The following is a 22,654-nucleotide window of genomic DNA, read 5'->3' as shown; positions in this document are numbered from 1 at the left end:
TGCCTGTATTTAGTAAGGTACAGAGACCTATTACTTAAGTATAAGTAGAAATCCCTTTTTGTTTGATGGCCATTTTCAATTTGGTTACACCATGGAACAATACAGTTTTTCCCTTAACCTTTTGTCACTGATCCGTGGGAGGGTACCTGGATCATTTGTTGACTTTAGTTTTGCTCTTCTGAGCCAGCAGAGTATATCCAGATTTTTTTTTTTTTCAAAAATGTATATTAAGACTGATTTAAAAAAATTTTTTTTTTTTCAACGTTTATTTATTTTTGGGACAGAGAGAGACAGAGCATGAACGGGGGAGGGGCAGAGAGAGAGGGAGACACAGAATCGGAAACAGGCTCCAGGCTCTGAGCCATCAGCCCAGAGCCCGACGCGGGGCTCAAACTCACGGACCGCGAGATCGTGACCTGGCTGAAGTCGGACGCCAACCGACTGCGCCACCCAGGCGCCCCTAAGACTGATTTTTAAAGAGTAGTTTAAGATTCATAGCAAAATTGAGTGGCAGGTAAACAAATGTCCCATCTATCCCTTGCACCCACACATGCATAGCCTCCCCTATTATCAGCCTCCCACACCAGAGTGTATATTTATTATAACTGATGAACCTACCTCAACACATTGTTCCTTAAAGTCCATCGTTGAGAGTATGGTTCAGTTCCGGTGTTGTGCACTGTATGGATTTGGACAAATGTATGATGACGTGTTTCCATCATTGTTATACCTGATCTTTTGAGCTCTTTTCTAGTACAGTAGTTACCATTTTTCCTACCCCAGCCATCCAGGCTAACCAAGCATAGGAGTAGGACACTGTAGGACCAGTAGTGTCAGGAGGATGTGGCAGAGTGTGCTAAGGGAGAGAGTGGTGTGGACAGTCTGTACTGTTGGCAAAAGAGCTCACTCCAGCTTCACTTGGTGAACTGTTGCTCTCCAGTACCTCTGAGACCATTGCCCACATATACAAAAATGTGTTCAGAATGTAATGAGCTGTGGTATGTGTTAATTCTCCTTTTAAAATTTGCAAATGGGGGCGCCTGGGTGGCTCAGTCGGCCGACTTCGGCTCAGGTCATGATCTCGCGGTCCGTGAGTTCAAGCCCCACATTGGGCTCTGTGCTGACAGCTCAGAGCCTGGAGCCTGTTTCAGATTCTGTGTCTCCCTCTCTCTGACCCTCCCCCATTCATGCTCTGTCTCTCTCTGTCTCAAAAATAAATAAATGTTAAAATAAATAAATAAATAAATAATAAAATTTGCAAATGGGCACAATAAAAATAGCTGTCATTGCAAACCATAAAGATTACATCATTTTGGAGGCTGATTTCTTCTGATACATCCAAGTGTTCTCATTTGCACATGGTGAGACTACCAGAATACTGAAAAAGAGGGTTATGAAGTATTTATCTTTTGAGAGAGGACAGTCATATCTGTACCTGACCTAATTCACTTGGTGTTGGTAAAAGGGATCGTGGTGGAGGCAGAGGCAGGTGCCTTGCACTGGGCTGTCACGAATGCCTAGTAACACCAGTGAGGCATAGCAATTTCTCCTTCTGCTTGTGTTCGTTTTATCTCTTAGCAACTACATTGTGCAGGAACTGTGGCATAGGACTAGAATTTCTGTTTGTTACAGTATCTTTTAGACGTCTCAAGAATTTTTCTTTTGGTCCATGTCATTTACGAACCAGCTAATCTCCCTGAGCTCTTTTAGGTTTCATTTTTGTTTTACCAGCTGCCTGCAGGTATGTGGTAGGAAGGCTGACCCCTTCTGAGAATGACAGAGATCCCATTATCAACTAAACCATTGCTCTTTCTGATATGGCATCTTCACTGAGCTATACAGGTGCTTTGTTTTTCACGTAAAATTCAGATATTCAGCCAAATGGTAATACTTTATGCAAGGGTACTGCTGGCTTGAGAGAAAAGAATGGGAAAGTGTTTGTAATGAGCATATACTTCTTCACTAAACACTGATGAATGTAGGATAAGTGGAAGGTTTGTTGTATACCCTTCTCTAGATAACTAGTTGCAAAAACAACAATTGGCCTGTTGTTACATGAAGATGGGACACACTGTCTTGTTGTAGCTGTCACAGGTGTCATAGATACTTACCTATCACATGCTTGCCTTCCATGTGGTTATACCTTTTACTGAGGAGTGGTGGTTATACCTGAATATGAGCAAATGAGCTACCCTGATACAAAGTGAGGAAAGGACATATTGCTAGCGAAATGCCTCACACAGAGCAGGGCATTTCTTCCATTCTCTTAGATTACCTGTCACCTCTTTATACTGATTGTCTGTAAGGTCTAGTATCTTGAGGAGAGTCACCTGGGGCCACCACACTCCTAGGTCAAAGGCCTCTCTATGCTTTTGAGTTGTGTATCTTGCTTGTTTTGTTGCTTTTGCCTAAGTTCTTAATGCCTCTTCTGATTGTTCTCTATTCAGCCCTTCAGTCTACTACTTTCTCCTCTTCCTTTATAAGCCTGTGCATTCTGCCAGTTACAGATGGGCTCTGTGAACCTTTAACTTTTCCTATTGCCTTTTGGTGTATTTTCTTCTGTTCTGATTGCGCTTTTAATCTCATTGTCACCACCTTTGTGGATGCGAATGAACAAGAGAGAAATGCTGAGAAGGAAAGAGGATAGATCAGAGGAGGATGGAGAAAAAATGGAAAAGGAAGGAGAGGCATGAGGAAGGAGAAAGGAGTAGGAAAACAGAATTCAGAAAGGAAAGAAGGAGGTGCCCTAGCAAGTGGGGACAGGTGGAAAGAGAGAATGGCCTAGCAAGGCTGAGAAGCAGAGAATTGGTGGGAGAAGGCAGAGGGAGGGAGGCCCAAGAGTGGATGGAAAGGGGAGAAAGGCAGAGGAGTAGACAGAGAAGCGGGTGGGGAAGGGAGAGGTGAGAAAAGAGAGGGAAGCTGAAGGGGAGAGCAACCCAGACAATACACAGTTTTCCTTTTTCTTCCCCTTTATAGTTGTTCTTTTTTTTAATCAAGCAGATAACGTTTAATTAAGTGACTACTACACAAAATTTTGATTTCCTTTTTATTTTTCTTTAACTTCCTGAGTTATTTGATAGAAGTCTTGTACTGATTGTTCTTTTTAATTCTGATATGTTTGAGTATGTGTCTACTACAAGCAAGATATTGTGACTTTTTCTTTCTTACTTTCCTTTTTTTTTTTTTTTTTTTTTTTTTGCAGGAGTTCCTCAATAGAATGTAGTCTTTGTTGATATGAGTTCAGCCTTTGAACTCCTCATGCTTATGGGGTTTATTAATATATATGTAATTGATTTTGCTTTTGTGAGTGGAGAGATAGTAAATTCACTGACAGTCAAGAATAAGGAAGGAGGTGGCTATTAATTATTTTATCATGATTTTTCTTCTCTTGTGCTTCACTGCTTTTGGAATATGTTAAGCATGGAGAAAAATGAGTATACTAAATAGTGTAGCTTGTTAGTGACCAGTGTGCATGAGTCTTCACAGAAAGCAAAAATAAAGCATTATGAAAGAATTCAAATGGTAACCATTCAATGGATAAATCAGAAAATTTTTAAAGAAAATGTGTTTTTCCTTGCTTATTGACTGAGGGATTATGGCATTATCTCAGCCTTTGTTCTTTGGATGTAAGTGAATTTTAGATTCTTAAAACAAGAAGTACCACATTCTAAGCAGAAAAGAAATAGGTTAGCAGGCATTTGCTGTGATGAGATCAAATACCCACTCAGTTTTAATGGTTTTGACTAAATATATTGCATAAATGTATATTGACATTTCTTCATTGGTACTCCAATTGTGTGCATTTAAATAATTACAGAAACACTGTAGAATATTATACCGTACGAAATTTATATGTTTGCCTCTAAAATCTTTTTATTCCTCAGGGCTTCTGTATGTAACGTGTTGTTGACTTGCTGCAAAGATAATGTATGTCGTCTTTGGGTAGAGACCTTTTTACCAAATGATTGTTTGCTCTATGGAGGTGACTGCAGCCATTGGACCGAACCAATTAATTTAACAAATAACTTCAAAAGAAATGCTTCTAGTAAAGAACGAATTCAAAATGCTTCAGATGTAAGTGTTTTTATTAGATGTTATTTCCTACAAGTTTTAAAACCCCTTGTACATTGCCTTTTTTGTAACATTCATCCTAGTTAATATTCAAAGTCATATGGTTAGGTATGAAGACATATATGTATATTAGGAAAATGATTCTCAGAAAACTTTATAATTTGTTTCGTTCAAAAAATATTCTTAAGGGGGCGCCTAAATGGCTCAGTCAGTTAAGCATCTGACTCTTGATTTCTGCTCAGGTCCTGAGCTTGCGGTGTGTGGGATCAAGCCCCACATTGGGCTCTGCACTGACAGTGGGGAGCCTGCTTGAGATTCTCTCCCTTCCTCCCTCTCCCTCTCCCTCCCCCCCCTCTCTCTCTCTCTCTCTCTCTCCCTTCCCTGCTCATGCTCTTTCTCTCTCAAAATAAGTAAATATTAAAAAATGTTTTTAAGGATTTGCCTAGAGCATAAAGGTACTTACAATTATGAAGTTAATCTTAAGTTACCTAATGATAACAAAAAGATTATAGTTGACTTAGCTAAAATAACAAAGTAAATGAAAATCTGAGAATGCAAAGATTTGACTGTAAAAATAATTTATATATATATATATGCATATATATATATTTGCTGTTCACAGGTTGGGTGTTTTGTCATAATTATAGGAATGATTAGAATAGTTTATCAGAGGGGCATGTGGGTGGCTGAGTCGGTTAAGCATCCAGCTTCAGCTCAGGTCATGATCTCAGTTTTGTGAGTTTGAGTCCCATGTCAGGCTCTGTGCTGATAAGCTCAGAGCCCACACCCTCCTTGGGATTCTGTGTGTGTCTCTCTTTCTCTCTCTCTCTCTTCCCCCCCCCCCCCCTTTCTCCACCCTTCCCCCACTCATGCTCTGTCTCTCTTCCTTCAAAAATAAATAAACATTAAAAAAAAGAATAGTTTGTCAGATTCTATTTTACTAAGTAGTGTGAAAAGTAAAAGTAAATTTTTAATGTGTAGGCTAATTGAACGTAGACTAATAATACAGTTTCCCATTTTCTTGATATTGAAAACAAAGTGTTCTGAAGTGATTTATCTTTGAATACTTTGTATGATTATGGAACAACTATTTTTCAAACTTGGAGAGTATTCTCAAGGCTCAGAATATAATTAAATATATATTTCTGGGAGACTCAACAAGTAATAGAATGGTTATGTATAATAGCTGAAAGAAGTTCTTGACTAGGAATCTGAAGACTCTTGTTCTATGTTTAGGTGACTTTGGGTTCTGTAGAAACTATTATATGAAAGATGTGAATAACAGAATCAGCACTGTCTGCCTTGTGGGTCACGTGAAGTGATATCTGAAAAAGCTTTGCAAGTTATGGAATAACATCCTAATGTATGATGGTAACACTATTCAGTGCTTTGTGGTCATAGGGTATAAACTGTGGATGCAAAGGGAACAGTACACATAGAGACATCATTATCCACAGACACATTGTTAAAGTTCTGTTTTATAAAATTAATTATCGAAAATAAACCAAATAAAAATCGCAAAGTATTGTGTGATGGTTAAAAGAAATTAGGCAGTTCTAAGCTTATTCTTCAAGTTCAAATTTGCTGCACAGAAGTACTGAAAGATATTTGTACATTCAAACTCATCTGAAATAGGGTGTTATGAAATAAGTCGGAGAAGGGCAGATACCATATGATTTCACTCATGTGAATTTAAGAAACAAGAAATGAACAAAGAAAAAGAGACAAAAAAAAAAAATGGATTGTTACCAGAGGGGAGTTGGTTGAGGGGTGAGTGAATTAGTTGAAGGGGATTAAAAGTACACTTAATCATGAGGAGCACTCAGTAACCAATAGAATCGTTGAATCATTATATTGTACACCTGAAGCTAATATAGCTGTAATTATACTGTAGTTGAAAGTTAATTAGAATTAAAAAATGAAATAGGGTATATGTAATGTCAAGCAATCATTATGTAACGATTGTTTTACTTTTAATGATGGTTTTACTTTGTTTTTATTCACACAGGTCAACCTGAGACATTTTCGCAGAGGTCGGAGGAGATCACTTGCCCTTGTAGCACATACTGGATACCTGCCACATCAGCAGGACCCTCATCGTGTCCACAGGAATGCTCCCCTGCACGCCAATGCACTTTGCCACTTTCATATTGCAGCCAGCATCAACCCAGCCACAGGTAAGAGAACACTGTTCCAAAAATGTTCCTGGAAATTAAGTTGATTTGGTAACAAATAAGTTATACTTCTAGTTTTGAATAAGTAAAAAATTGGTGGTGACTTGTTCACCTAACTTTGTTATAGCCAGTTCAGTAATGACATAGGATAGGTTTTTGTTTACTTGTTTGCTTTTTAAGGCTATGACTTGGTTTGTGATTTAAAATCTTAAGAACTCGTAGGGCACCTGGGTGACTCAGTTGTTAAGCATCTGACTTTGGCTCAGGTCATGAGCTCGCATTTAATGAATTCGTGTCCCACATTGGGTTAGCATGAGCCCCACATCTCTGTCTCTCTCTCTGTCTCTGTCTCTGACCCTCCTGGAATTCTCTCTCTCACTCTCTCTTTCTCTCTCTTTCTCTCTCTGCCCCTTGCTCACTTGTGTCCCCTCCCTCTCTCTGAAAAAAAAATTTTTTTTTTTTAGTCATTGAGATTCTTAATTAGTTTATTCAAAAGTTGAGATGTTCAGGGCGCCTGGGTGGCTCAGTCAGTTAAGCGTCCAGCTTTGGCTCAGGTCATGATCTCATGGTTTGTGCGTTCGAGCCCCGCATCAGGCTCTGTGCTGACAGTTCAAAGCCTGGAGCCTGCTTGAGATTCTGTGTCTCCCTCTCTGCCCCTCCCCCACTCACACTCTGTCTCTCTCTCTCTCTCTCTCAAAAATAAATAAAGCTTAAAAAAAAAGTTGAGATTTGAGCTAAAACTTAACAGGTTAACACCACAAAGTAGTATTTTGTAACTATTGTATGGTTGTTAAAATAAAACCCTTGTGTCTAATGCTTGATTTTAGGAGACATTCCAGAAATAGGGCATAAATATATAGAAGTTGTAAATGGGAATTAAATTTATCTTACTAGTGAGATAATGCACTGTTAGATTAAAAGATCTAGGATATCTGGATCTTTGAATTTTAAAATTAAAGTGCTCATCATTTCAGTAAATATTTTCTGTGAGTTTAAAAAACAAGGGGTCACAGTTGGGACATTTAAAGCAGAACTAGAATATTACTGAGAAAAAGATTAAAAACAGTATTTGCGCATGGTAAATACCATCTGTACAGAAAGTGAAAAGTGAAAGCCTCCTTTCACCTGTGCTGTACCTTAGTCCTTCTCCGCCATAGATAAACCCTATTGAGTTTTTGTATATTTGCAGATACCCTTATGCATAAAGTAAACCTATTTTCATATAGTATACTGGGTTGTTGCTGTACTATTGCATTCTTCAAGGAAAAATAACAATAAATATGGTTCATTAGTTACCTGAATCAAAGTGAGAAGTGCTCTGGTAAGTTAAATATAGGGATATTTACAGAAGGAGTAAAGAGTATTTGCTGACAAATTTGGTTAACAGTCCCAGCTCTAAAATAATTCATGAGCCAAGAAAATGAAAGGGGACAATATTGAACTATTTTTTTTTAAATGTTGATTCATTTTGAGAGAGAGAACGTGCAAGCCCAGGAGCAGTAGAGAGAGAGGGAGAAAATCCCAAGCAGGTTCTGAGCTCCCAACCCAGAGCCCCACGTGGGGTTCAGTCTCATAAACCATGAGATCATGACCTGAGATAAAATCAAGAGTCGGATGTTTAACCGACCAAGTCACCCAGGGGCCCTGAAACTGAACTAGTTTTATGAAAACATTACCTAGGCTTGGGAAATACCATTACCTTTATCAAAAAACGTATACTGACAGTGCTTGTAATACCCACAGGCAACTCTGAGATCACTGGAATAGTTTTGAAAGTCTCTTCTGAAGGAAGGACAACATGTTGAGAATAAAGAAAGCTTGGATTCTTGCTTTAATGGAAAAGTCTGAGTTGTTACAGAAAAATAAACACTAAGTTTCAATGTAGCATCTCCTTGATCACCTTCCAATAAGAAAAACTCTAAAACCTTTCTTTTAGAGTGTAGGTTCTTAATGAAAAGCCATATGTATATAACAAATCAAAGCAAAATAATATTATTAGCAGCTAGATTAGACACCATGGAGTTCTTCTTTTCCCACATTAGACCTTTTGGAATGACCTTTCTGAATGTTGTGTTTGTTATTCAAGGCCAAACTCTTAGAGCTTCCCTTATTTGCCCATCCATAGATAAAGGAAAGGAGCTCGTAGAGAATGTTCTCTTAATACCCATTCCCTGAAGATCTCTCATAAAAAAGTGGCTTTAATGAAATTCTTTGAGGTCAGGAGACAGAAGAAATGTAAGTTTTGTCTTAACCCAGAATGCTTCTGTTAAAAGCCTCCATTAGCCTCTCCTTCTTGTGTGTTTAGCAGCTAGGTCTGTGATCTCCTAGAGGCATTGCTGATCTCTCTTGTGTTGATTGTTGCTTGAAAATCAGAAAATCATACTCATTAGGATTCTTAGGGCACTCTTGCATTCCCTGACACTAATATATATGCACCTAGGGGTAGTAGGACTGGCAATATAGTACCTCAAGACTTTTATTGAGTGTTTGGTCTGTGCCATTATAGCAACCAGAGATATGGTAGGAGCTGGAGGTACAGTGGTAATAGAAACAGATGTGATCCTTGCTTTCATGAAGCATATAATCAGGAGAGAAGAGATAGATGCTAATCAGATAATTACAGTAATGAATGTACAGTTATAAACAAAGTTCTTGGATTGGATATATCTGTCAACTCGTAGAATTTGCCTCCAGCAGAAGGGATAGGAGAAAGGTTTTTTTTATTCTTTATTTTATCATTCATCCTCTGTAATACTGTTTTCATTGGTGTCTGACACAGGTCATTAATTCAAATTATTTATCTCTCCCTTAAAAAAATCAATAAATTTGTTCTGTGGAAAATTGTTAACCTTTTGTGAATCCAATGTAGCCTTTACTGTTTAGCAGATATCTGCATGATCCAGATTTAGGTTTGATTTAATATGATAGGCAAATTTTTCTTCACCTTTATGTTAATTAGGGACTATCATTTGTCACATTCTACTCTGAATTTGTACGTCAGTATACTTAATTTAGCAATTAGATGAAAAGTACTACCAAGAAAGAATTTTTTTTAGCTGAGTTCGTTTGTCTTAAATGCCTTCCTTGAGTACAAGATAGGGATCTCAGTTTCTCCTTTACAACTTGAATCTTGATGCTAATAAATCAGAATTATCTCACTTAGAGTTAGATACATCATTTAAAAAGTTACTGTCAGTCTCTAAATTAAAAAGTGGTTAAAATCAAGATAAATATATCACTTGTTCCTCTGACATCATATTGATGGAATTTTTTTTGGTAGATTAGGTTAAAAGAGATTTCTTACCAGTTTGTATGTAAATTAAGGACACTTTCCTATTAACTATCCACAAATCACAGATTTATTTCTTAATGAAAATATTTTTTGAATTAAAATATCTGAAAAACAAATAATCCAGTGAAGAAATGGGCAGAAAACATGAATAGACACTTCTCTAAAGAAGACATTCAGATGGCCAGCAGGCACATGAAAAGATGCTCAACGTCGCTCCTTGTTAGGGAAATACAAATCAAAACCACACTCAGATATCACCTCACGCCAGTCAGAGTGGCCAAAATGAACAAATCAGGAGACTATAGATGCTGGAGAGGATGTGGAGAAACGGGAACCCTCTTACATTGTTGGTGGGAATGTAAACTGGTGCAGCCACTCTGGAAAACGGTGTGGAGGTCCCTCAAAAAATTAAAAATAAAGCTACCCTACAACCCAGCAACAGCACTGTTAGGAATTTACCCAAGGGATAGTGGAGTGCTGATGCATAGGGCCACTTGTACCCCAATGTTTATAGCAGCACTTTCAACAATAGCCAAATTATGGAAAGAGCCTAAATGTCCATCAACTGATGAATGGATAAAGAAATTGTGGTTTATATACACAATGGAATACTACGTGGCAATGAGAAAGAATGAAATATGGCCTTTTGTAGCAACGTGGATGGAACTGGAGAGTGTTATGCTAAGTAAAATAAGTCATACAGAGAAAGATCCCATGTGTTTTCGCTCTTAATGTGGATCCTGAGAAACTTAACAGAAGACCATGGAGGAGGGGAAGGAAAAAAAAAAGTTAGAGAGGGAGGGAGCCAAACCATAGGAGACTCTTAAAAACTGAGAATAAACTGAGGGTTGATGGGGGGTGGGAGGGAAGGGAAAGTGGGTGATGGGCATTGAGGAGGGCACCTGTTGGGATGAGCACTGGGTGTTGTATGGAAACCAATTTGACAATAAATTTCATATTAAAAAAGATAATAAAGAAAATATCTGTATGTGTATATAAATTATGCTATAGGACCTAGAATACATAATTGTTTTCCTTTATAATAGGCATGTTAAATTTATCATTTAAAGCTGTTGTTACTAATAATCGTGGCAAACATTATATTGGGAATCTTAATTAAAATGTTACAGAAGTGTAAAGATAAATGTAATAGTTAATGGTAAAAATATGAGACCTGAATATTGTGTATGATAGAAATATTGTGTGTGTTTTGTTGTTCTTTATAGACATTCCACTTCTTCCTTCTATCACATCTCTAAGTCTAAGTGACAATAATGAGAAGAGTGGGCCTTTTGTGGTACACTGGCTGAACAACAAAGAGTTGCATTTTACTTTGTCCATGGAAGTATTTTTACAGCAACTTAGAAAAAGTTTTGAACAGCCATCTTCTGAGCCCAGTGTAGAAGACTCTAATCAGGCAGATGTAAAATCCGATGAAGGTAAAGCTTTAACAAGGATTAAAAAAAAAAAAAAAAAAAATGTCAAGTTTTGTTGAGAATAGCTAAGTTGTCTATATTTGGCTAAAACTAGCTCCTGTCAGAAACTCAGAATTTCAGTGGTGTAATACAGATTTGGAGTAGCTCATTTAAGAATCCAGCTCATTTAACATTCCTGTTGCAAGTGGCTTTCTTTTATGGGATGATAGAGGCTCAGGATTCTCCATACTTATGCTCTTGTCAGCCCCTAGGACCTTGTTACTTAAAGGACTACCTGTGGCCTAGTAGCATTGACATTACCTGAGGCTTGTTAGAAATGCACGATCTTTAAGAATCTGCAATTTAATGAAATCCTCAGGTGATTGTACTAGGGCCTTAAAGTCTGCATTCAGCCTCAGGTAGGTTGGGAGCTGGAAGAGTCTTCGGAGGGGGGACAAGGTTTAGCTGTTTCTCAACATCTTTAACTCAGAATTGGCACATATCACAAACCATTTATATTCTAATTTAACTGGCAAAGACTAGTCATAAGGCCCATGCAGTCCCTGACTGGGTGGTCATTCTATACTGAGGACTAGGAAGCATGAGTTTGTGGTGGGTAGCTAGCCATCTCTGCTACAATTTGTAGTTCATAAATATTTCTGTTTTTAAAAAGTTTTGTTTTGATTATAAGGTTGTATGGGCTCATTAAAAAAAAGAAATCAAACAGTACAGTTAGGAAAATAATTGGATATTGTATGAGTGTACTTCCAAGATCTATTCTTTTCTGTGCTCATACAAACATACATATGGTTGTTTTTTTAAGTTGTGCTGTAGGTATTCATTTTTTAAACAAAAACACTGATCTGCCTGCAGCTTGCTTTTTAAATTCACTGATGGGCCCTTTTCCATCTCATGATTTTTACCAGCTCTTGATTATTCCATATCAAGAGAAAATTTGAGTATTTTCTCTTTGATTGACATTTAAATTGATTTAAATTATTTTTCACTATACTGATCATGGTACAATGACACATCTTTTAATCTTCCTGTGAATTTTTACATAAGAGGATTTCCAGATACAGAATTGCCAGAGAGTGTGGACATTTTAGATTTCAATAACTTTTGCCAAATTACCCTCCAGAAGTGTTTATAATCAATACCCTTTTCTAATGGATCCACATAACCTTTTTTCACATCCTTGCCAACACTGGAGCTTTTCATTATATTTCATAATATTTTTGCCACTTGATATGGGGAAAATGGCATCTTGTTTTACATGTCATTTTCTTGAGGCAAATTGAATAGAATTATTTTAGCTCTTCTGTGGTATGCCTCTTCCTGCTCTTTGCCTATTTTTCTGTTAAATTATTTTTCTTAATAATTTGTATGTCTTAACAAATTTTTTAAATCTGATAAACGGTCTTACCATTTTTTGAGTCTCTCTTAAGAACGTCTCTATTTTCCTAACCAAGAGTAGAGGCCAGGATTTTTGAAATAGAGGTCACAATATGCATATGTACCTGTTTTAATAGTTCAGTATAGCAGTTTTAGTTACCTGTGTTATTGAAGGAGATCTGGAAATTGCACTTTAAGTGTATTCCTTTAAAATAGTTTCTTTAAGGTGTCCTATCAGTTATGAGTGTATACACCTAGAGCATCACTAGTACAGTGGACTCATGTTTTTAAAAATCTAATATTATGAAGAAAATACAAATTGCATTCCAATAATATATTTCAGCCCAGAATTATATCCCCAGTTCTAACTCCGTGGTTTTACTGTGAGAAAAACTAAGGTCCAGACAAGTAGTATGTTTTACTTCTGAGTAAATTGTGGTACAACCAGTTTTGCTATTTTCTAGTCCAGTATTAGTACTCTACCATTAATCCACTGAGTCAGTCCTATAGGCCCTCTAGAATTAACTCTAATGGTCTTATATTCCTGGAGCAAAGTTATTTTTAAAAAGGAGCCACTTTCTTGTTTATAGGAAAGCCGTTATGTTTTTAATCTTGAATGTATTTACAAGGGTGTTTCTTAATTTATAGTAATAGCTTAATTGTACTTACTGGGTCATGAATTCTTTTGCTCATAGAAATGGATGATGGTGTTGATGATCTGAAAGCAAATCATGAAAAAAAGGAATTGGGCAGTGATAAAATGGTACCAAATTCAAGTTTTGTACCATTACCCTCCACTGCCATTGATCATCAGATTGAAGTACTTCTGTCTGAATGGAGTAAAAATGCAGACATGCTATTCAGTATTCATCCCATGGATGGTTCTTTGCTGGTTTGGCATGTGGATTGGCTGGACGAATACCAGCCTGGTATGTTTCGTCAAGTCCAGGTACTATTATTACGATCTCTGGAGAGCTACTTCTTGTTAAATGTGGGTACTGTTTTGTAATACCTCTTTTTATTATTTCATGTGTTCTAATGCTTGCTTTCTTAATTCTAGGTGTCCTTTGTTTCCAGAATTCCTGTAGCTTTCCCCACAGGTGATGCAAACTCTCTCTGTAAAAGCATAGTGATGTATGCCTGCACCAAGAATGTTGACTTGGCTATTCAGCAAGGAAAACAAAAACCTTGTAGTCTCACACGGTCCACATCAATGCTAATCTCCTCTGGTCACAGTAAATCAACTAATAGTTTAAAATTAAGTATTTTTACCCCTAATGTTATGATGATTTCAAAGCATGCTGATGGCTCTCTGAATCAGTGGCTGGTCAGTTTTGCTGAAGAATCTGCTTTTTCTACAGTTCTCAGTATTTCTCATAAATCCAGATATTGTGGTCATCGGTTTCATCTTAACGATTTAGCTTGCCATTCAGTATTACCATTACTGCTGACGACGTCACACCATAATGCACTAAGGACACCGGATGTCGATAACCAAAAGCAACCTCATGATCCCGTATATATTGAAGAATGTTCTTTGGCACAACAGAATAAAAGCAGCGTTGATGTGACATTTCAGGATCCCAATGCAGTTTATAGTGAGCTTATTCTTTGGAGGGTTGATCCCGTTGGGCCATTGTCTTTTTCTGGAGGTGTTTCTGAACTGGCCCGGATTAATTCTCTACATGTTTCTGCATTTTCCAATGTGGCGTGGCTGCCCACTCTTATACCCAGCTACTGTCTAGGTGAGCTTTCTAATTCTTATTTAAGAGATTTAGATTTTCTGACATTATTATTTAAGGGTTAAATTGTAAGTGTCCGTAAATACTTTCTAGGTGCATACTGCAACTCTCCTAGTGCATGCTTTGTAGCAAGTGATGGGCAGTATCTGAGATTATATGAAGCTGTTATCGATGCCAAGAAACTTCTATATGAGCTTTCCAATCCTGAAATTTCTGTAAGTAAATGGCTTTTAAAATTAAGTGTATAGTATGATGTTTTTAGATAAGTAATTTATATTTATTGGGCATGTTCTAGAATTGTGACCTATAATTTGTAGTAAATAGATGTACATTTTCTAGTTATTTCATTTTTTTCACATTTGTAAGGTACCATTATAGTGATTCTTAGCTTCTTTAAAAAGAAACCATTTCTTTTATTCATTCCAAAAGTAAAGTCTGGTTTCCTACAATATGTGTTTCTCTAATACTTCTTTGCTCAGAAATGAATGAGGATGACTGGCAGGATAAATGTGGAAGTTATGTTGATTCACCTGTAGTGTTTTCAAGACACTGGGAGCTGGAGTAGCAGCAGTAGAATTTTAATCTTAAACCATGAAAGAAAAAAGCTCTCAACTTCGTTGCAGTTCAGTTATTGTCCTTTCAACTCCTCACAAAGCCTTTGTCTTATGATAGGCGGTGCTTCTTCCTCTACACAGCTAATAGCAACCCACCAGCAAGCCAGCATTTCCACTCTTGGCTTTGGTGTTTTTAAATGAACCCTGAGGTAACCTTCAACCTCACTGAGCTTATTGTTCAGGGAACTCAAGCCATCTCCTCAGCTACCAGTTAACGTTTTTGTTAATGTTTTAGTTATATAATTGCATAGTGTCACTGGTCTGCTCCAATCCTGTTTTTTTCCTATTTTTAATGTGTGGTTTTTCAGAATGCAGGGTTTTTCAAAACACATACAAGAGTGTTATAGGAGAAACATGCATATTTATTGAGGGCCTTCTATTTTTCAGGTATTATTTAAATGCTGGGAATTTAGATGTGAAGAGAGCAGACAAAAATCTGAGCTTACATTCTAGTGAAGGGCTATAGGAAAAAAGGTAAAAATATATTAATAAATACTGTGGAGAGAAACCATGTTGCAGAATTAGTGGAGAATGCCAAATAAGGGGCCGGTCAGGATAAGCCTCACAGAGAAGGTACCATTTGAGAAAGGATCTAATGGAGATGAAGGAGCTAGCTATGTGAATATTTAGAGAAAGAGTATGTTAGGAAGAGGAACAGCTAGTGCAAAGATGCTGAGGTCAGAGCATGTTTGGTATGTACAGGAGCAGCAAGGAGGATATTGTGACTGGAGCGGAGTAAGTGATGTGGAACGTAGTCAGGGATAAAGTTGGAAAATCAGCCTGGCCAGATCATACAATGGGCTGTATGGCCCGTTTTGGTAACTTTGGCTTTTAATCTGAAGAACATGGAAACCATTGACAGGTTGATATGATCTCACTTAGGTTTTGAAAGGATTTCTCTTGCTGTTGTACACATTAGACATGGGAGCAGAAGTGGAATCAGAAAGGCCAATCCAAGAATCTTTATAGTAGTCCAAGAGACAGTCTCAAAGCGGCTTGTAATGGTAGCAAGTGGTAGTGATAAAGATGGTAAGATTTGGACAAATCTTAACAGTGTGGAGGTTCCTCAAAAAATTAAAAGTAGAACTACCCTATGACCCAGCAATAGCACTGCTAGGAATCTACCCAAAGATACAGAAGTGCTGATGCATAGGGGTACATGTACCTCAATGTTTATAACAGCACTTTCAACAATAACCAAATCATGGAAAAAGCCTAAATGTCCATCAACTGATGAATGGATAAAGAAGATGTGGTTTATGTATACAAAGGAATACTACTTGGCAATGAGAAGGAATGAAATCTGGACATTTGCAACAACTGGAGGGTATTATGCTAAGTGAAATAAGCCAGGCAAAGAAAGACAGATACCATATGTTGTCACTCATATGTGGATCCTGAGAAACTCAACAGAAGACCAGGGGGGAGGGGAAGGGGAAAAAAAAAGTTACAGAGAGGGAGGGAGGCAAACCGTAAGAGACTCTTAAACTCTGAGAACAAACTGAGGGTTCTTGGGGGATACAGGGGAGGTGAAAGTGGGTGATAGGCAGGGAAGAGGGCAGTTGTTGGGATGAGCACTGGGTGTTGTATGGAAACCAATTTGACAAGAAATTATATTTAAAAAAAAAATTGGACAAATCTGGATGTGGTTTGAACATCAAATAGGCAAGATTGAACTGGATTGGGGCTTGTATGAGCAAAAGAGGATGATGCCCCACATTTGTGTGTGAGCACAAGGAAGAATAGAATGACCTTGAGTTGAGAAGAATGTATAAGTAGCAGATTTTGAAGAGCATGGATTTTTGAGAGGCTGGTGTTGGACATGTTAATGTTGAGATGACTGTTTGACACCTAGGAGACCTAGTAAGCTAGTCTATAGTTTAGAGGGAAGCCCAGTCTGAAGATATAAAATGAGTAGTTGTCAGAATATAAATTTAAAAGCATGGAGCTGAATGAGATCCCTGAAGAAAAGGAGAAGTGATAGGATTGAACCCTGGAGCATGCCATTGTTGAAAGTAGGGTAAATGTGGTGTATAGTGGAAGCCGAGTGAAGACAGTTCAAGAAGGGAGTGATCACCAGAATCAAATGCTGCTCATAGATTAAGTGTGTTGAAGATCAAATTTAACAATGTGACCTTGACTAGAGTAGTCAGGACATAAGTAGCTTGAGAAATCAGCATATAGACATAATATATCAGCTTGTTTCTTTAGCTCCATCTTCCTTACCTCAAAATTAATCCCCGAAGGGACACCTGGGTGGCTCAGTTGGTTAAGCGTCCGACTTCAGCTCAGGTCATGATCTCGCGGTTTGTGAGTTCGAACTCCGCGTTGGGCTCTGTTCTGACAGCTCATGGCCTGGAGCCTGCTTCGGGTTCTGTGTCTCCCTCTCTCTTTGCCCCTCCCATGCTCAGGCTCTGCCTCTTTTGGTCTCTCAGTAATATATAAACGTTAAAAAAAAAAATTTTTTTTTTTTAATTAATGCCCGAAAAGCATTGATTCTTAGAATATTTCCATGAGATTGAAGTCAGTCCTTCATATTTATAGATGTGACATATTCTTTCCCCTAGCAGTCGCTGCACACTGCTTTTGTTTTTCTCTGTACCAACTGAGCCATAATTCTTATTCTTTCCAACATAATTAGGTAAGGTAAAGTCCCAGAATGTTTATGATGAGAGCAACTTAGGGACTGATTTAGCCCCACTTGAACTTATTTCTCTACTATGCCTGAAATTTCATGTTAATTATTAATTATTTTTTAATTTAATTGTTTAATAAGGGAGATATCCATTTTTTTTTTTTTTTAAACAGAAATATGTTGGTGAAGTGTTTAACATAGTAAGTCAGCAGTCAACTGCCAGGCCAGGATGCATTATCGCATTAGATCCCATTACCAAACTTGTAAGTATTATTCTTCTGGCCACTTAGCATTAGGTAAATAACACGTATGTCAACTTATATATGTTGGTATTTATTTACATTCAGCAAGGCAGAAAAACCCAGCTGCTTCATGTTTTTCAAGAAGATTTCATTTTGAATAACCTCGAGAAGAAAAGTCTGGGAAAAGACAGAATATTGTCTGATTCAGGTAAAGAATAATTTTTTTATGTAGTGAGAAATATTATGTAGAGTATATTAAGCAGTTAATGAAGATAAGTTGATATAGTATTTCATACCATCTATGTGAACTTAAAATTTTCCTATGTAGGTTTCTTATATTATTTAGCATATAAATACCAGTATTTTTGGGGCGCCTGGGTGGCTCAGTTGGTTGAGCGTCTGACTTCGGCTCAGGTCATGATCTCACGGTCCGTGAGTTCAAGCCCCGCGTCGGGCTCTGTGCTGACAGCTCAGAGCCTGGAGCCCGTTTCGGATTCTGTGTCTCCTTCTCTCTCTGCCCCTCCCCTGTTCATGCTCTGTCTCTCTCTGTCTCAAAAATAAACAAACATTAAAAAAATTTTTTCTTTAAATAAAAAAAAATACCAGTATTTTTAAATTCTTAAACCTGGATATAAACATGAAAACATTAAAGGGGTTTGTCAATTACATTTTTTAAAAAGCATAATAGAAATGTTTTTTATGAGAAATGTATGAGTACTCTTTGCATGGACAGGGTCCTCCACCAGCAATTTGGGTAATAGGGACACCTGACCTTTTAGAAACCTACAGTTTAAAGCAGTAACGTAGGGACGCCTGGGTGGCTCAGTTGGTTGATCGTCCTTTGGCTCGGGTCATGATCTCATGGTGGTGAGTTCAAGCGCCATATTGGACTTTGCATTAAAAAAGCACAGAGCCTGCTTTGGATTCCCTGTCTCCCTCTCTCTCTGCCCCTTTCCCTCAAAAATAAACATTAAAACAAAAAATTTTAAAGCAGTAGCTTAAAACTTCAAATTATAAAGACTGCCTTAATACTTTCAAGTTAAACATTTAAAAAAATTATATTAAACTCCTACACTCAGAATTAACTGTTACTTTGCGTAAAGGAAAATAGAACAAAATGAAACTAAAATCTCTTGGTCATCAGTTTCACGTACGGAGCCAAACCAAACTCAGAAATGACTTTCCTTGCACATGAACCATACATACAGCTTGTGCCTGCTGCTTTTGTTTTCCGGGTTTTTTGTTTGTTGGTTGGTTTTGGTTTTTTGTGCCTGTTGCTTTTTAAAGTCCATTATTAAGCCTCAAGTAATATTATTTTCATTTTATATTTGTTCCTGATTATTTGTCTTATTCCTCTTGTGCATTATTTCTTAATTCTACCTTTTTCTATTTTCCTTTTCTTTTGAGTTTTGCACCGTTACGTCGAATATCTAGTTTCTTACCACTGTTTTCACTTAGTCTGTCATTTTCTCTGAGAATTCATGAACTGTGCAACAACACAGTGCTTTAGTAAGTTCTGAATATAAGGATAGAAAGATACTAAAATTGGTAAATAAAGATGTCAGGTACAAGATAAAGGGTTATTTATATCAACAAAATGTTCTTTTTGATTCCTTTCATATCTTAAAATATTAATAACATTAATATTGTAACGATCCAAATCTCTCTAAGGTTTTTAAAAGAAATTACTCTCTTATGCTTAAGGTTGAGTTTGTTGTGATCTTAATCTATTCCAGCATTTTCTTTTCTATGAGTCTTTAATTTTTAACTTTTGTTTTCTCTTTAAGTCTTTTTTCTAGTTTTTCTTAAAATATTCAGGGAATTCTACTTTTACTCAAAAGCTATTATCTTCATTATTGTAGTTTTCTAGAAAACACCCAAAATGTTCATCTTATTTTGCTGTAATGTTAAGAAGAGAAGAAATATTTCACAGATACTTTCATTAATAGGACATTCTTTCTTGTCAGTAAAATGATCAGAAATAGATTGATCTCTGATCTTTTGTCTTTAGTTATTATCCCTTATCCTTTCCCTCCCCTAAATTCTTGTGCTTTAAATGCCTAACTCACCTGGAACACGTTACCAAAGCTACCTTTTCATTTAGTCTTGTAACACAATATGATTTGTGTGTGGTTTTTTTCCTGATTTTTATATGTTGTATGGTTTATATAGTTTCTATAATTTTTCTTTACATGATTTTGTACATAAGATTAGCTTGTAACCAAGAAGACTTGGATAAAATTTAAACCAGGTCCATTTTATTTCAGTTAATAATGAGTCACTGATTTTATATTTTAGTTGCAGTTTTTTGGTTTATTTTGAGCAGCTTTATGCGCTGCTTAAATCATGGAGTTTTGACCAAGAAAAATGTTCTTAAATAATATGATGAATAATTAAATAAATACTTTTTTTTGGTTTGGTTCTTAGATAAACATCATTAATAGATCATTCCATTATGGAAGTTATTTACTTTGAATTGTGTTTGGCAACACAATTTTAATCATGGTAGTAGTGCTCATTAAAAAAAATTTTTTTTATGTTTATTTGATTTTGAGAGAGAGCGAGACAGAGCACAAGCAGGGGAGGGGCAGAGGAGAGGGAGACACAGAATCTGAAGCAGGCTGCAGGCTCCCAGCTGTTAGCACAGAGCCCGGTGCAGGTCTGAAACCTAGGAACTGTGAGATCATGACTTGAGCTGAAGTCTGATGCTTAACTGACTGAGCCACCCAGGCACCCCATGATGTATTCGTTTAAAGTATATGTCACAGTGTCTCTGTTCAGAAATTTCCTTATTATAGTGTAACCTATGTGAGTGATGTGACACTGATGACTGTGATATGTGATTTTTTAAGCCTGTCAATTCAAAGATGAAATTTAAGCATAGCATACATATAATTGTTAAAATTTCAAGTTGATACAAATTCATGTGGTAAAAAAGTTGATTGCACTCTATAATGTTACTTTCTACGTAGAATTTTAGGTAGGGTTTTAATTTTTTTTTTAATTCACTTATTTTAACTTGGTGTATTTAATAAGTTGTCTCATTTATTCATGTTAATAGTGAAAATTATTAATACCAACAGGCAGCTCACCTAATGGATTTTCTGAGAAATTCTACCTAATTGTAATAGAGTGCACCCAAGACAACCAATCATTGTTACACATGTGGAATTTACATTTAAAGTCTATTCCTGTCTCATTAGGTGAGTCTTTTTAATTTTTTTTTTAACTTTAGGCTTAAATTAACAAATTATATGTGGTTAGATCGTTCACTGCATGTTTTTTAAAGGTATTCTTATTGAGTGAAGGTAACTGTAGTTTATTCAATTAATTTAAAAAGCAAACTGATTCTCTCATTTTCTTATTGTAAAAAATCATATTAGTATGTTTTAAAATCTTTTATAAGGCTTTTGGATTATAAAATGTAGTAATTTTAATACTTACAGGGATTCCCCCTTTTCCCCTGGTTTTTGGTTCTTTTCTTATGTTTTATAGATGAAAAAGTAGATACAAAAATAACTGAAGCAGTTTGGCAACCAGAAGAACATTATTCATCTTCTCCAGAGAAGATCCTGTCTCCTTTTTCACAGAAGTATCAGGCTTGCAGAGCAAATCTCCAGAGTACCAGCAAGTTAACTCTGTCTTCAGAAATGGTTTATAGCCAAGAATTGAATTTGCCAGAAGGAGTTGAGATAATAAGTGTTAAGCCATCAGCAGGTTTGTAAAGTTTGTAAAAAGAGACTACTCAAACTTTGGAATCTATGAATATTCAGTAAGGTATTTAAAAAGAGAGGGGCGTCTGGGTGGCGCAGTCAGTTAAGCGTCCGACTTCAGCCAGGTCACGATCTCGCGGTCCGGGAGTTCGAGCCCCGCGTCAGGCTCTGGGCTGATGGCTCAGAGCCTGGAGCCTGTTTCCGATTCTGTGTCTCCCTCTCTCTCTGCCCCACCCCCCGTTCATGCTCTGTCTCTCTCTGTCCCAAAAATAAATAAACGTTTAAAAATATATATATATATATATAAAAAGAGGCATAGCTACCTGTTCTTAAATGTACATGGAAGCAGAAATGGAAACACTCTCTTTACCTTAAACTGAAAACTTACGTTCTCATTATGTTTTCAGATGTCTGACATTTGTCAGCGAGTTGTAGCATTAAGTAGTGATTTCCAAAACAAATTTTCATGACGTCTTTATGAAGAAAAACTGAGCGTTTCCAGGGCAGAGATAGTAACAAGTTTGTGCCTTATTTGCCAACTTTGATAATGTTGGTCATGGCTGCCTGGAGCTGTGTCCTCTGAGGGATTTTGAATGGGTCGTTCCTCGTAATATTTATCATCTTTAATCTAGAGCAGTGGTTCTCAAAATGTGATCTCCAGACCAGCAGCATCAGCATTATCTGGGAACTTGTTAGAAATAAAAATTCTTGGTCTACACCCTCCCAGGTGTACTGAATCACAAATGCTGGTGCACGTCACAGGCTGTTTCAACAAGGGTCCCCAGGTGATTCTAATTCATACAATAGATGAAGAACCACAATTCTAGGGTATCAGGAAAACCAAGACAAAATCACCTTTTATTACCCACTTCTTTGAGTTTCATAGTCACAGTGTGCATTTGGTCTTTTCTACTTCTCTGTCATTTTTTGAACTGATGACTTGGAATGCTTTGCAGTTTGCCATGTCATTATCAAGTACTTTTCTAATTGGTGAAGTTAGGAGCTGGGGTATTAACATTGTTTTAATAACTTTTAATTTTGTTTCTTCATATATTTTACTGAAAGAAGCATTAATGCAAAGAAAAAGTTTGAAAAAGAATGATGTTTGTATAGACACAATTTTAAGAACTGTTCCCTTAGCCAGAATAGTTGGATCTTCACTGCTGAACTCCAATTAAAATAATATGAGAAATCTAAGAGAAATATTTCTAAAAACAGCCCTCTTATTTAACTTTGGCTCAAGTTGAGTTTGGCAGAAGAGTAGGAGTTCTAGCGAAAAAGGAGAAATTCGTTTTGTTTGGCAAAAAATAGCATGGAGAAAAAGCATTTTTCCTAGTCTTAATTTTTTTTTTTTTTTTTAA

The 22,654-nt window shown here is 36.8% G+C and overlaps 1 protein-coding gene across 6 annotated transcripts in view; it reads left to right on the top strand.

The window, feature by feature from the left end:
- Positions 1–22,654, top strand: part of DMXL1 (Dmx like 1) — a 134,954-nt gene that overhangs the window by 36,389 nt on the left and 75,911 nt on the right. For all 6 annotated transcript variants that reach the window (XM_086705712.1, XM_086705710.1, XM_025924858.2 and 3 more), the window contains exons 8-17: positions 3,885–4,074; positions 6,080–6,248; positions 10,764–10,976; positions 13,043–13,296; positions 13,408–14,092; positions 14,183–14,304; positions 17,512–17,601; positions 17,686–17,788; positions 20,664–20,783; positions 21,076–21,297. In XM_086705712.1, coding sequence (XP_086561838.1) covers positions 3,885–4,074; positions 6,080–6,248; positions 10,764–10,976; positions 13,043–13,296; positions 13,408–14,092; positions 14,183–14,304; positions 17,512–17,601; positions 17,686–17,788; positions 20,664–20,783; positions 21,076–21,297 — 2,168 coding nt within the window. The remainder of the gene's footprint in view (positions 1–3,884; positions 4,075–6,079; positions 6,249–10,763; positions 10,977–13,042; positions 13,297–13,407; positions 14,093–14,182; positions 14,305–17,511; positions 17,602–17,685; positions 17,789–20,663; positions 20,784–21,075; positions 21,298–22,654) is intronic.

Source organism: Puma concolor, chromosome A1, assembly GCF_028749965.1.
Source record: "Puma concolor isolate L17-30 chromosome A1, mPumCon1.1.hap2, whole genome shotgun sequence".
NCBI classification, from domain to species: Eukaryota; Metazoa; Chordata; class Mammalia; order Carnivora; family Felidae; genus Puma; species Puma concolor.
Note: the sequence above shows the minus strand (reverse complement) of the source record. Positions and strands in the feature narration are given on the sequence as shown.